The 16,003-nt window shown below is 38.5% G+C and overlaps 1 protein-coding gene across 2 annotated transcripts in view; it reads right to left on the minus strand.

Moving 5' to 3' along the window:
- CUX1 (cut like homeobox 1) overlaps window positions 1-16,003 on the minus strand; it is a 459,567-nt gene that overhangs the window by 364,426 nt on the left and 79,138 nt on the right. For both annotated transcript variants that reach the window (XM_089683746.1, XM_089683747.1), the window contains exon 2: window positions 13,586-13,696. In XM_089683746.1, coding sequence (XP_089539872.1) covers window positions 13,586-13,696 — 111 coding nt within the window. The remainder of the gene's footprint in view (window positions 1-13,585; window positions 13,697-16,003) is intronic.

The raw sequence follows: 16,003 nt of genomic DNA on the forward strand, positions 1-16,003 counted from the left end.
TTATGTACATGTGTGTTTTTTTTTCATTTTTTAATAAATTGCAAAGATTTCAAAACAAACTTTTTCCATGTTGTCATTATGGGGTATTGTTGGTAGAATGTTGAGGAAAAAAATTTGTTTAATCCAATTTGGAATAAGGCGGTAACATAACAAAATGTGGCAAAAGTTAAGCAATGTGAATATTTTTACTCTTGTTCTGCCTGTGCATATCAGTGCAGCATACACATGTTGCCTTGTAGACTAGTATCAGGGGCACATTTGAAAGGGTGTCTCAATGAAACCCTGCAAAGAGGATGGAATCACCCTAAAAGGGGTTGTCAGTACCAGCACTCAGGAGAAAAGCTCATTTGGCAGGAAGCAGAAATATTAATACAACATGATCCAGCAAGTTACTTCATTAGCATCTGAAATGACAAATTTATGCTTTTATAAACTTTAAAGTCCATATATACTGAAAGAAAAACCTTATAACTAGATCAATAAGGAAATAATATGAATTAGAATTAAATAAAGGTTTGAATGTTATTCAGTCATTCTTTGTAATTAATTTGGACTGAAGTACAGCTACATATTAAACACCTCAATATTTCTTGGATTCTCTACAACTCACAGAGATTTGAAGAAAAGGATTAGCTTGTGTGCATTTACGGTTAACTAAAGCAAAATTATCCCTGTTGAACTTTGATGAGCCACGTCAGAATCTGATTATAAGCGGCTGGAGCGGTGTATAATGAGTCTGAACAGAATGGTTAGTTTACCAGAAAATTACGCCTACTCATGTACGATACAGTAATTATAAGCAATTAGGAACTTAGCAAGAGAGCAACCGATCAAGAAAAAAAGAAAAAGCTTCAACTCAAGCTGTATTACACATATTTCTACATTTATAAATTATAGTGGTCCAACCATTAAGAAAACAAAGAGACCTGGCCATGGCATCACTGAAATACCACTGCTGCGCAATTCTGTTGAATATGTTTAAAGCAACTGTCACTTGTAATGCTGGCCAATCATCCTACTATCCAATTGCACAGAAACTACACTATATGGCCAACGTTTTTGGACACCTACATATATAATAAATTTGTTGGCCACTCCACTCCAAAACTATAGTCATTAATTTATAGCCCCTTTGTGGTTATAATATCCTCTGCTTTTCCAGAAAGGTTTTTTGCTAAATCTTTAATATACATTATGTAAAAAAAAAGAAAAAAAACTCTTAAAAAAAAAAAACCTAAGACAATAAAAAATAAATGATGGGATTAAAGCTATTGCATGATATCAGACTCCTATAATCATCTGCACAACTGCAAAGGAGTGTTTCCCTTGAGAAAAAGATAGGGCAACAATGGGGTCCAGTCAAGGCTTTATTGTGCCGATCATTTAATCTCATCATACAGCGCTTACCTAAGGAAAGCCCTAAAGTGTTTATAGTGTAAAAAATCAGCTAACCATTGACATATGCCCAAATGGTACCAAATGCAAAAAACACACAGTAGGTACAAATTAACCAAAAAAATGGTCATATAGTAAAAGTTAATTTAATATACAGGAAAGTTCAGTGTACATTAGAGCAAAAATCATAGTGTACATTCCAAAGCAGATTTCTAGGGAAAAAATGTAACAAAAACATAACTTTCACTCTTTCCAAGCTGCTCAGACGTGCATCCACCAAACATACATCCCCTTAGTCAGAAAAACGTACTAGATCTCCTAATAAGCAAGTGAGACAGTGCTGTTCAGGGCCTCTTAGCCATACTGTTGCCTTGCCATCCTCACACTTCAGATAATTCTGCCCACAAAATAAATATCATATAGCAAAGCAAGAAAAGATGCCCAACAGTCACCCATCAGTTAGGAGCAGGGAATGGTGTTGACCTATACATGTAAAGGATGCTGAAGGGTAGGCCATGCAATATATGGGACATATCATTCAGATCTGGGGACTATAAATTTACCTGGAGTTCTGCTTTAACCACTTCCCTTCCGGCCCATGTATATAAACGGCCGGACAGCAGCAGTGTAGGAGCGGGTTGCCGTTCATAAAAGGCGCCTGCCATTTTAGCCTGTGTGCGCTCCCTGGGAGAGCGCGGCACTGCGATCTGGTGCCCGCTGTGTCTTCCTGATCCCAATCATGTGATCAGATCCCAATCATGTGATCACTGATTGGTCATTCAGTGATCACATTAACAGTAGTACATAAGATGTCACTTCCAGACATCATTGCTTACTACTTGTGAAATCTGTGAATGATCACAGAGGTCACATAGTACAGGGCCATTCACAACAGCCTTGTACCATGTGACAAGCTGTGACCAATCACAGCTCTCATAGTATTTTTCAATGGGTGCAAGAATGCAGACAGAGAGAAAGAGAAATGATTGCTTTTACAGCCTATATGGGTGTAAAAGCAATCAGTGTAAAAAAAAAAAATCTTTATAACCCCCCCACAAGTAGTACAGTGTCACTATGGTGACACTGGACTGCTAGGGTGACAGTATGTTTTTAAATAAATAAATAAATAAATAAAAATGTAAAAAAAAAATATAATTTTTGGTTATAAACTATTTTGGGTTTTTTTTTTTTATTAAAAAGATAACTGAATACATTTTGGCCAAGATTTATGAAGATTATTTATTTGCAAAATTTTAGAAGAAAAACACTTTTTTTCAAAATTTTTTAACTTTTTCATTTATATAACAAAAATATTTTAAATCCCAGTGGTGAATAAATACCACCAAAATAAAGTTTTATCTGTCTCAAAAAATGCTAAAAAATTCATATGGGTACAGTGTTGCATGACCGCACAATTGTCATTCAAGTGTGACAGCGCTGAAAGCTGAAAATTGGCCTGGACAGGAAGGGGGTAAAAGTGTCCGGACTGGAAGTGGCCGAGAGTGGTGCTGACATCGTGCTTTTTCCAATGACAGAGATCTGTATCATCTGATCAGATTGCTTCCCTATTTGGAAACACTCAATGTATTTCTGTAAAAAATGGTATGTGCTAGTTTCCTCATGTGTGCTGGCCTAAGGTCACTTTCACAATGCCACTCTGCTTTTTGGCCACAACACAGTGTACCCGCGGTTTGTGTGTGGGTTACCAGCAGTTCCCATGGACTTTCTATTATGTCCCACATTTCTGGCATGTTTTCTGAAAGCGCACCAAGGATGCAGCATGCAGGACTTTTGATGCCTTTTCAGAAAACACGTGAAAACAAAAAACAGAATTGAAAGTCTATGGAAAACTGTGAGTAACCAACAAAAAACTGGGGGTACACTCGCCCTGCACCCACGCTAAGGTTTGGCCGCAGTGCGGCAGTGTGAAAGCAGCCCTAATGTTAAAAGCTTCAAAAAGGGAAAAACAAATACTGCTGAATATGCCTCAAAATAAAAAGGTTGTCTGCATTTTCCACATTTACAATTAAAGAACTTTATATCTAAATAGTGCCTCCAAACAAAAAAAACAAATTCAAGAGCAGGTAAAAATATTTTCAATTTACATTCTTGTTACTAAATTCTGTCATGCTCTCTTATAAGCAAATAAAATGTCACATTTGTTATGCATTTCTTAAAGTGGAACTGAACTGCATCTGAATACCACAAACCAAAAATGCTAAATAATTAATTTGTAATATTCAATACAAACTCCTTCATCCATCCATGTCTCCATGATTTATTTTGCTGAGAAACCATTTTGAAAAAACACCTCCTGGCATTTCAGGCAGTGGCTATCTTGAGTAAGGGCAGATGATTCATGTAGAAGTTACTTTCTGGAAACCATCTGTCCTTAACTCAGGCATTGGCTGAGCGGAGAACCCCCCCTCCCCTTCTGAAGACTCCTGGGATGTATGACATAATTTGCCTAGGAGGTAACTAAAGAAATACAAAAAAAAAAAAAAAAAGGTAAAAAACAAATAAATATGATATACTTTCCTGTCTATTTACTAATGCTAGTAGCAGAAGGATTAGAAATAGTCCATGATGACTGAGAGAGTGAAGTTCCACTTTAAATACACTACAATAAAAAATCAGCCATGTTACAGGCTGCAAACAATTACAAAGATTAGTTTATACTTCTCTATCTGAACTAGTCAAGAGGCAGTTACAATCGGAGACAACAAATACTCTGATGCCCCTTACGTTGTTACATCTCAAACTGTGGCTTTACTTGGTCAGTTATACTTTGTCTGATTTTATCTAACATCTTCCAAGTTCACAACACCGTATATTCCAAGGAAATCTACATCTTCATAACTCAGATCCAAATCCTTAACAAGGCAACCTAGGCAGGAGTCTAGGGTCCAGTGGATGTCCAGGGGGCAGCGTTACAACCTTCATTCACCTGCAGTAGCTGTGCACCTGCCTGTCACTTTACAAGTGAGAACTTGCAGAGGCATGTTGGTGTCTGAAGGAGGAAGGCCATGCCAGTGTAGAAAAATGCAAATGAATTGGCTTCTCTGTGCCTATGGCAATTCTTCTCAATATCAACGGAAGAGATGGGGGGTGGGCCAAAAGTTCAACCTTGCTTAGGCCCCCGTTCTTCCTTAGCTTCTGTGTTGACAAGTTTATGTTCTCTTCCAGTAGGTTTTGTATTCCTGTACAAGTCTACAGGTCCAATGCACCACTCAATACATTTTGAATTAGATCAGAAGCTTCTCAAAATGATGCCAAACGCCATTGACAAGTCCAGAGCCTGTTGACACAAGCCCTACATCTGTTTCTGGTCCAAGTCTGCCAATTGCTATTGCCATTACAACACATGGCCATTGTATTTTTGATTCAGATACAAATGTTTTATGGTTACTGAGACTTCAGCTTTAAGGTGAATGGCATAGCATAGCATATGAGTGTAGAACCCCTTACTCAGACCAGGAGAACTGGCTACTGGAGAAATATAGGGAACCAGTGAGTGAGTGTTTCAGCTTAAGTGAAGTCCTCTCAAAAATGCTGTTGAATCTTCAGTTTATGCATACATTCTTAAAACAATTAACCATCTTAAAAGGACTAAACCACAAACCCATCAGTAGAACTGTAAAAGGATGCAAACTGTAACTTTGAAATTTTACCACGTTTTGCTTCAGCAACCACAGAACAAAATTTGCTATTTGGAGGAGAACTAAAGTAATGATGGAAATAATCATGTATTAAAAAGTTAAACGATTGAGATATATATATATATATATATATATATATATATATATTTCTCAATAACTCAAATATTTGCTCTAGATTTCTTGCAGCAAACTGCAGATGCATGAAAGTGGGGTACTAAAAGGTTTACAAAATCTCTTGATTCTGTCGTTGCCAACTAAAACACCTACTATGAATTTAGTAATACGTTAGGCGATCATAAATCATACAGCTAGACATTTTAAAAGGAAAAAAGTGGATTTATTGTCACATTGTAGACGCAGTGTAAAAGCACAAATCCATTTTTCCATATATTCATCAACTCTCTGGATGTGTTAATGCACAAAGAATCCCAAAGTATAAAAAAAAAAAATTACACTTCATTTTCCTTGTTCTCACCGCTGCCCTTATTCCACTTTATCAAAACACAACTTTGTATGCTAAGCGTAGAAAAACCAAGAGCATGTCTGTTAGCTGACCTCTCTGGGGGCACTTACAAAGAACAGTGTCTGTACCGAAAAGGATATTATACAAAATGCACAGAAACATCACAGGAAATAAACACAATAAAATAACATGATACAAATGTTATTTCGAAATGCACTGCACTGCACTGTATTTATCTATATCAATACAAACGTAACTAAACAATCATGCTATTGAATTTGTCCAAATAAATATGCTGTGTCAAATGTGATTTGTTATTTTTTTTTTTTTTTTTAATTTAAATGTCATCAACACTAGAACACTTTGGGGGTTATTTACTAAAACTAAAATCTGGTGCAGCTCTGCATAGAAAACAATCATCTTCTAGGTTTTATTGCCAAAGCTTAATTGAACAAGTTGAAGTTAGAAGCAGATTTTTTTTTATAACCTAACCCTGCTTTAAACTTCTCCACAACTTTATCCCTGACCTGTCTGGTGTGTTTCTTGGGCCTTCATGATGCTGTTTGTTCACCAGTGTTCTCTAACAAACCTCTGAGGGCTTCACAGAACAGCTGTATTTATACTGAGATAAAATTACACACAGGTGGACTCTATTTACTAATTAGGTGATTTCTGAAGGCTATTGGTTCTACTCGATTTTAGTTAGAGGTATCAGAGTAAAGGGGGCTGAATACAAATGCACGCCACAGAATTTATTCGTAAAAAAATTTGAAAACCATTTATCATTTTCCTTCCACTTCAGAATTATGTGCCGCTTTGTGTTGTCTATCACATGAAATCCCAATAAAATACATTTACGTTTTACGTTTTTGGTTGTAACATGACAACATGACAAAATGTGGAAAATTTCAAGGAGGTATGAATACTTTTTCAAGGCACTGTAGCAAGCGGCTTGCTATTGGGGGCACTGGACAAGGGGGAGGAGCCAAAAGCACCAGCAGGGGACCTGAGAAGAGGCGGATCGGGGCTGCTCTGTGCAAAACCACTGCACAGAGCAGGTAAGTATGACATGGTTTTTTAAAAAAAAAACTACAATCTTTAATGTTTTTGTCTGAACATTAACTGCATCCTATCAAATGCAGTCACCATTCGGGTATTCTGACAGTTTTGGGTGCTGCGGCTGTCTGAATACAGTACTGACGGGAGATTTCTCCATGCACTTTGTTTAGTGCGAACTGAGAAATCTATAAGCGCATGACTAGCATAACACTGATAAGCTCTTACATTTGCCATTAAGATAAATTGAAAGTAATGTAGAAATAAGAAATTGAATATTAACACATATATACATGCAGCACAAATATACACACACATTAATTAAATGTAACAGTTTCTCTGAATTACAAGCAAATTTGAAAAGCAAACATTTAACACCAATTCATTAACCATTATCAGACTCTAGCACTGAAATCATTCATTAACCGTGCTTGCAGCATATTAACTTTGCTTAGTCATATTCTGGATCTATTAAAGGATCCTGGATTATTTTCCTTATTTAACTTGGCATTGAAAACAGGCATGACGTTTTAAAAGGAAGACTGTATGGCCTGGAAAGATGATATCTGAGCAGGATCCCCAAGTACTGGGGGCTGCAGGTGTCCTGTGAAAATCATTTTTACCAATTCTGTGTGATTATTAGTTATCACTTTCTTTTTGTGTTGTCAAATTGCTGCATATTGCAAAGATCAATCCTTTGACTATGTCGGTATCTCCATTTAAATGCATTATTTATAGCCTCTACCTCTTAAAATGATCAGCATGCCTGTAAATGTTACAACTTTCTTTTAACTTTTTGTTTTTAAAAAATAAATATAATTTATAAATTTTTAACCATTCACACCAATATGCTGAAAATGAATGTTGAATGAGCTAAAAAAAAAACCAAACAATAAATGAGAGTATAGATTACCTGGAAAAACAGGTAGACACAACTCATAAAAGACATAACCGTTTCAATCCTAAATGGGTTTCTTCCCAGGCATAATGATGGTAATGCTTAAATCACAACATAAAACCTTTGTCCTGCTAACCAAATGTTGAATGACCAAGCCTATATGCCTGAAGCTGGGTGGCATAATTTAGGGGGTCCCATTTCAGGACTGCATTTCTGTGAAGCCATAAAACCGCTAAATGTTATCATGATAAAAAGTGTTAAAAATACAACTCCCTGGTCCAAACTCCAATATTTCCTTGAAATTTCAAGGGCCAACTTTTCAACAAGTTTAACGAAGTTATTGAAAAGGCCTTTAATTCTGAGTCGCATTGCCAGGAACCTTTGTTTTGCAAGAAACTCAGACACAGCAGCCCATTCAAATGAATGGGCTGTCGTACCCACGTAAACCCACTACAAAGTGAACCTAGCCTAAATCATTATTCATCTAAACAACAGTTTGAAGCATATTCAATCCAGAAAGCAAAAATGCAGCATACTGCAGCTGACAAGTGCTTAGATCTGGTGACTGCATTAGTTTACTTTGTTTTCCAGGCCTTTTTCCCCACCTAGTGATCCTGCAAATAACACACTTCCCGTCCCTTTGGGGTTTATTTACTAAAGCTGGAGAGTCCAAAATCAGACTCCCTTCTGCATAGAAACCAATCAGCTTCCAGGTTTCATTGCCAAAGCTTCATTGAACAAGCTGAGGTTAGAAGCTGATTGGTTTCTAGGCAGAATGGAGTCTGATTTTGGACTCTCCAGCTTTAGTAAATAAACCCCTTTGTGTCTACACTCATTTTCATTGTATCTATGAAGGAGTCATTGTTGTTAACCAGGTTGGACATTAAACGTGTCCGTCTTTGTTTAGCGTCACAGCATTGTGGATTGATGGGATAAGTAGCTTGCAAAATAAAAGATACATGATTTTGTGCTCTCTTTCAGCTCACAGCAAGAAATGACTACACTAGACATGAGAGTACATCCATCCCAGCGTAGTCAGTTTTCTGGCTGTGCTGAGCCTACTTTCCAATGAACAGACATGCTGACAACACGTTCCCCCAACCTTGCAGTCATTCACTAGAAAGACCATTGTGCTGTTGTTTCTCCTCCCCAGATCTCTGGGCTTCTTATACAGCTGAGAACAGAGGGTAAGTGATCATTTATATAAAAAAAAGGGGGGACCAAAGTTATTTATATTTTTTTTATATGTATACACAATGTTTTGCCTTTCATTTTTATTTTAAATTGAATGGGTTGCTTTACAAGGTGAGGGTTCACACATACTTTAAGTGCTTTTACAGCTCACCAGTTTAGAGATAACCATAAATGAGGAACATGGAGCTATTTCTCTTACACCAACATGTGCAGTCTTACCCAATATGCCTGAAAGTGCACAGATCACTTTCACTAAATAGCCAGCAAGCTGCTGAAAAAAAAGAAGCAAGCTAACAGCTGCTGTTATGGCCATGAACTTTTTCAAACCTTTTTAAACCCATGATGTGTGGTACATGTTCCTGGTAGAAAAAGGCGGTTATATAACCTTTGGATGTCTAATTCCAAACGTCAAAATTTAAAAAAAAAACTACTTGTCCAAGGACTAAATCAGGGTCCCAATCTACTTGCCCCTTATGACAATCTACTTGTCCTGATAAAAAAAAAAATATGAAGGGTTGCTGTTTATTAGGCTGAGGTGCTTTTAAAAATGAAAGGGGCTTTATGGCAACTTAAACTTTTAATGTTTTTTATTCATTGCTAGAAAATTTCTTAGAATCCCCAAACATTATATATTTTTTAAAGCAGAGGCCCTAGAGAATAAATTAGTGAGGGATGCCATTTTTTATGTCACATGGCATTTGCACAGCCTGACCGTGTGACTGCCCGTGCAACGGCAACAAACAACGTCATTTTATTTACCATAGTTGACTATCCAAAAGCCTTCACAGGTTACCACTTAAGATTTACAAAGGAGTCCTGGAGCTAAAATTACTGTCCAGGTGTGGGATGGGACTGACACATGTGTTTGCCTTTGTGCAATAGCACAGGGGGGGCGGGGATGCTTTGAAAAAAAAAAATATATTATATATATATATATATATATATATATATATATATATATGTGTTTTTTTTTTTTTTTAAATCACTTTTATTGCTGTCACAAGGAATGTAAACATCGCTTGTGACAGCAATAGGCAGTAACAGGTATTGTTTATGGAGAGATCTGGAGTCGATAAGACCCAGATCCCTCTTCTCTCCCTAGAAGCATTTGATCACACCACGTTCGGTGTGATCAAAAGCTTTCCATTTTTAAAATTGGCGCAGGTGAAATTAGAAGTGATGTATATTCAGCTCTTCTTGTTTCCTATGTCATAGAGGTGGACAGAGTGGTTGTGGTCTTTGCCTGCCTCTCGAAGATGTAGCTAGAACCTTCAGAGCCCCATTGCAAAAAACCAAGAAGGACCCCTGGGGCCCTTTCCATCGGTCCCGGGACCCTCCCCACTGATTCCAAGGCCCTTTGTTATGGTCCCGCAGTGGGCCACTTTCCTTTCATCTTGGGTCCCTCCCATGGTGGCGAAACGCCAGGGCCTGGTCACAAGTGTGATCTTTGAGACCCTGGTAAGTTCCGTCACTTGGTTAATCATGTACTATCACCAGGGATCTTCTAGCAATGAACGTTTAATTGCTAGAAGATCCCTGGTGACTGGACATGGTTAATCCTTTTATTGCTGACAGATGAGATCCCAATTGGAAGTGCATGGTTAAACCTTTCAGATATGTGTTGGAAGCATATCATTAACCGTTTCAATGCTAACTGATCCCTAATACAAATGCATATTTCCACCAGGGATCTGCTAGCAATGAAATGGTTAATCATACACTTCCAACACCGATCTGAAAGGGTTAATCATGCACTTCCAACTGGGATCTCATCTGCCGGCAATAAAAGGGTTAACCATATCCACTCATCACCTTCTAGCAATGAACGTGTTACCATGCGATTTCCCATTCACTATCTCTCCAGTCAGCCGCTACACAGCACACATACCAGTCCTGCAGCCTTCTCTCAAATCAGCACACCTATGGCAAGGAGTGATCAACTCCGAGACCTGACATACCCCCTCTTCGAGTTCCGCCCAATCACTGCGAGCCTTGTAGCAGGCTCCACATTGGGGCCGGAGAGGAGTAAAACACTGGGGAGCCGTCTGATCTCCGCAAGGGGAGAAGGTACTGATGTGTCCACCACTGCTGCCTCTATTATCAGCCGGCGGAAGTGCCTGCTAGTCGATACGAACAGCCCACGGGAGGGCAGCTCTAAAGCCTGCTGCTTGCCCGCAGCAGGGTTAAATGTAAACAAATAACTTCTTGCCCGGCACCCAGGAACTGCATGTCCCAGGCATCGGGCGATAGGAATTTAACATCCCTGACGATATATTATGAATTCAAGTTTATAATGCATTCTGACGTTAAGATCTCCTATTCATAAATGAGGTAAAACTGGCACATTTCTAAAGATTACAAGTAAACGTTCAAATTGTGACTGACATCCAGTGCAGATACCTACAAACAACCTTCTTTAGGAACCTGGTTGTGCATCTTCCTTTATTTGCCTGTGCATTTGCCATATGTGTGTGAAGATCTCTGCACATCCATGAAGAAAATACAAGACAGTAGGAGATGATCATTGTGTTCTTTTACCCTGACTAAGGCAAGCCATAGATGATGTGGTTTCCTTTTCTGCAAGCACAGTCAGTGTTGATGGGGGATCCCTTCTTTCAGCGCTCTGGTGTTCTGCTGGAGAGGAGCCTTCCCTGCTGCAATGATCATAGATGGCAGCTGTAGCCGCGGGCAGCAATTGCATGCAGAAAATCCGACAGGCTGGTTGTACTGAAGTTGATCGATGGATAGACTTCAATACAACTAGCCTGCCCATAAGTGGATCATATCTTGGCCGGTCCCCGATGACTGAGCCGAGATTCTAATCATCTATGGCTGGCTTTAGTGCATATAAATGAGAGAGTCACACTCTTTCCTTGGTAAAAAAAAAAAAAAAAATCCTGTCATGGTGGAGATTTTACAACATTTTAAAAAATCATTACAAGTGATAACAAACACTGCTAACGCCTGTGCGGGCTGATGATCGAGAATGACAGTAGCATTCCTAAAATAACAAAATTTTTCTATCAATGTTCGAACTGGTGAAAAATCTTAAAAGGTGTTCAACAAAGCCATCTTTTTATAGCAACAATCAGTGTGAATTAATTTATTTAAAGTAATGCAGTGCTGTTATCATCAATATTTATAACAGTGACTGTACTACATGCATGTACCGGTAGGTATTAGTGAGAGTAAAGGCATCCTGATGGGATAATATTAATCATAGTACATATTCGGTTTCTTTAATGCTCATTTCCTATCATTCTTCCTTAAAGGATGGCACTTTTCACATGCATGAGAAACAATTACTAAGAAATTGCTCAGAGGCAATCCACCAAGAAAATATTCGGTTTAACAGTGCAAACATGAAACCAGCTGTTGTTGCTAAAAACAGTTTGTGCATCCAAGGGCAAAATGCATATGTGTCTCCAGGGTGCTAATTATATTAACCTGTTCATTGCCAACAGCCTTCGAGATCCACTCTCCTCAACCATCACTGCAGACTAAGCAGAAATCCAGGCCTGTAGCATAGCAATATTTAAAGCAACACGCTCATACTGGTAAACATACAATATGTAAACTGTGAAATAGCAGCCCTTCACATTACAGAACATCACACACCGGTACTATCCCATACTAGAGAGTCTGCAGAACCTTCCTGCATTGCTTGCTACCCCAAGTAACATACATACTGCATCTCTGGAGACCCCTGATGTTATCAAGATGCATCCTGCCGATTGCACCATATGTTTGTGTTCTTTTTTAACAGAGGAGGTAGGATGGTCTCTATGGGGCTGCAGCACTAAACTGAGACGCAAAATGCAGGATTTTTCAAGACTTGCAGGAAAAGAAAAGTAGTATTATTAGCAAGTATCAGTAAAATTGGGGTTAATTAAGAAAAATACAATGGAAAGAAAAATTTACATCTGTAATGCATTGAAAGAACTTTCAAAGCAAACCGTAAATACTAAAACTGAAATACTCCAGAACACTGTAAAATTAAAAGCTTTTTCCTGTTTTGCACAGAGTATACTGCTTTTGTGTATATTTTATTTGTTATGGCGATAACTAAAAAAAAAATGTATATTTAAAAAAATATTTTGTTCCTTTTTCTTTAGTCAGGTAAAAATGAACAATTGCAAAAATAAAATATGCATTATTTTGTATTCTCTGTTTGGCTACCAGGTGGAGCTCTTGGCTCCTTTTCCAATGTTTCTGCTGTCTTTTGTGCTTCTTTGATGTAAAAAGTTCATCTTGTTGTTTACAGGGGGTCAAGAACACAAGCTGCAATTTAACCTGGCTATACATTAGTAAAATTTTGATTGTTAGTGGGGTCAATTTAACGTTCATTTTCAACCACGGTGGGGAGAAAATTTGAAGGAGCAGGATGGAAAATTTTGTTCAAATGAAGTTCTACGTGTTAAGGAAATTACATTCATTGCAAACTTAAATGTTAAAAGCAAACAACATTTTTAAGTACTTTTGAGTAACATATGCCCAGTGATGTACAAAGAATTTTAGTACAAATATTCTTGCGAATGTTCAGCTTTAGACACACAGGTAAATAGCTCTTTCAATGCCTCATTCTTTATCTGACAGCCCTATCTACAATTTCAAGTCAGAAAAGGCCAGCTTCAAAACAGATAGCATCTGTGGTCTTCTCTCCTCAGATAATCCATATAGTCATGCATTACATGTTTATTTGTAAAACAAAGATAACATACAAAAAATGCTTTACCCCGAATCAGCCAGTATAGCATTATATGCAGTATAACATTTTGGGACATAAGGTACCTATTCATAGAGCAAAATTATTTCCAATTGGGAATATAAAATGAGCATCATCATCTTTCACACAAATAAAGATCTAACTTTGATTTAAGAATTTTTTCATTCACCAAGAAAATAAATAGCTCAGCTCACCTCGGGAGTGTTTTTCTTGAATTCTCTACTTTGATCAATAAGTTTTTTTCTGGACTGTTCGCTTTCATCTTGTCTGTTTGCCAATACGGTTGCTGTCGTATCAAGTTCTCTCTGTTAAAGAGAAAAAATTGTTAAGATTTGAGAGAAAAGGCCTGTATACATATATCCTAAAAAAAAGATGATGGGGAGAAAACTGGAAATAGGCAATTAGGTGTAAAATGAAAGAAAGGGAAACTAACCTAACTTTACAATTATAAAATATAACTAAAGGCAAAACTTTTTGTCTCAGTTTAGGATAGAGAACAGAGAGGGATTAGAACCCGTCAGGTTTTTATTGCTGTCTGGTGTTCTCATTAGGGAGATTCGCCTTGTTTATCACTATCCCCAAAGTAAAAAACTTCCACATTTTGGGTTGTTCCCAGAAAGAGTAATACCTGGGTAACAACCAGGAATCCATCCACTTTGAAGGGATTTCATCTTGCTTCCTGTTGTGGAAAGGAGGAAAGGAAGTGAAAAGAAATCTCCCCAATGGGACACAGATGGCAAAAAACCTGAGAGGGGTTAATACTCTCCCTCCATCTACAATAAGTGTAAAAAAAAAAGTGTTGCCTTTACTTCTATTTTAAAAAATATGAAATACAGGTATGCACAGAGGCAGACAAATTCCAAAGTAAAAAAAAAATAATGGAAATACTAGTAGGTAGAGGTGCCAATACGCCCCAAAAGTCCCACACTCTTCTAAAGCCCCAATACCCCATCTCTGGCAAAAAAAGCAGAAAGTCTGTTTAAAAACACTTTAAGTCTTCACAGTATGTCTATGTACAACTAGTGGTGCAGTCCAGAGGCATAAAACATTACCAATAACTAAAAACACAAAATGTGCTTCTTACAATGGTCACATACCCACACAATAGATAAATCCCAACAGAAACATCTACTTCATAAGAGAAAATCAATATCCACTTAAGCAGCTAAATGTTTTATAATACACAAACACAGATCAGCCATAACTTTTATGTCCACCCTCCTAATAATGCATAGGTCCCCTTTTTGCCACCAAAACAGCCCTGACCCATTGAGGCATGGACACCACTAGACCTCTAAAAAGCTATGCTGTGGTATGTGGCACCAAGCTGTCAGCAGCAGATCCCTTAAGTCCTGTAAGTTTCGAGGTGAGACCTCCATGATCAGACTTGTTTTTCCAGCACGTGCTAGAGATGCTTGATTAGGCTGAGATCTGACTAGACTGAGAATTTGCAAGCCAAGTCAACACCTCAAACTCACTGTTGCGTTCCACAAATCATTCTTCAACCATTTTTGCAGTGTGGCAGGGCACGTTATCCTGCTGAAAGTGGCCATCAGGGAATTCCATGAAGGAATCTACTTGGTCAGCAACAATGTTTAGGTAGGTGGTATGTGTCAAGTAACATCCACATGAATGACAGGACCCAAGGTTTACCAGCAGAACATTTCCCAAAGCATCACGCTTCCTCTGCTGTTGTGGCGGCTTCTCATGGTGCATCCGGGTGCAATCTCTTACCCAAGCATTGCAGTTTGCTGGTCCGTGGGTGCAAAGCCCCATACACAACAAACTGCATTGCCAATTTTCTCTGCTTTCAACATATCTTCAGGAACAACATGTATCCCTGCTGCCTAAACTATCCCAATTACATTCATTGCCATTGTAAAGAGATAATTAATGTTATTCACTGATAAGTGAAGATCTAAATAGTGGCAGTGCCATCCTAGCTACCCCTGTGGTTATTATGCAAAAGGGCAGCTGCTTGGTGCTGGACCCCAGAAGAGTGCTACTAGCTTTGCAGCTGCGGTGACTACTAAAGTGATTTGCAGCTTACACAATCATTTATGAGATATGTGTACTTAAGCTGGTCATACACAAATCAAAGTTTGGCCAGTTAAGCAGGACCAGCTGAATTCCGATCAGTATGTGGCCAGATAAGTTGGAAAACGTTCCTCATTTAGGGGCTGCAGCCACTGATCATTGCATTCTGACAGCAGCGGGACCCGCCGTCACAAAACAATGCCTTGGAGGGAGGGTATCTCTCCATTCACCTCATGTGTATGGCTGGAGAAATCTTTACTTTTTTTTTTCCATTCACAAACCTTGTTTTGCCAGCTTTACATTGGTCCAACTATGCAAGAAAAATCATACCCAAACCTCAACTATGTTAAATTCTGCTCTTCCTCCTCCCTCAACCCACCCCCCTCCCCCCAGCAATATTTTGAATACTTTTTGGTGGGGCAAGGGGGTACCTGGTTTTGACAGATACCAGCTCCCACTTCCATTCAGATCACCATTGTGATTCCACCAGATGTTCTCCCCCCCCCTTCCCCTCCCTGCCCGTAACCTTCTGGGACACGTCCTTGTGAAGCCACAAGGAGTCACAACCAGCTGCT

Source organism: Staurois parvus, unplaced genomic scaffold, assembly GCF_062004578.1.
Source record: "Staurois parvus isolate SC_StPar_1 unplaced genomic scaffold, SC_StPar_1.0 ptg000321l, whole genome shotgun sequence".
Classification (NCBI taxonomy): domain Eukaryota; kingdom Metazoa; phylum Chordata; class Amphibia; order Anura; family Ranidae; genus Staurois; species Staurois parvus.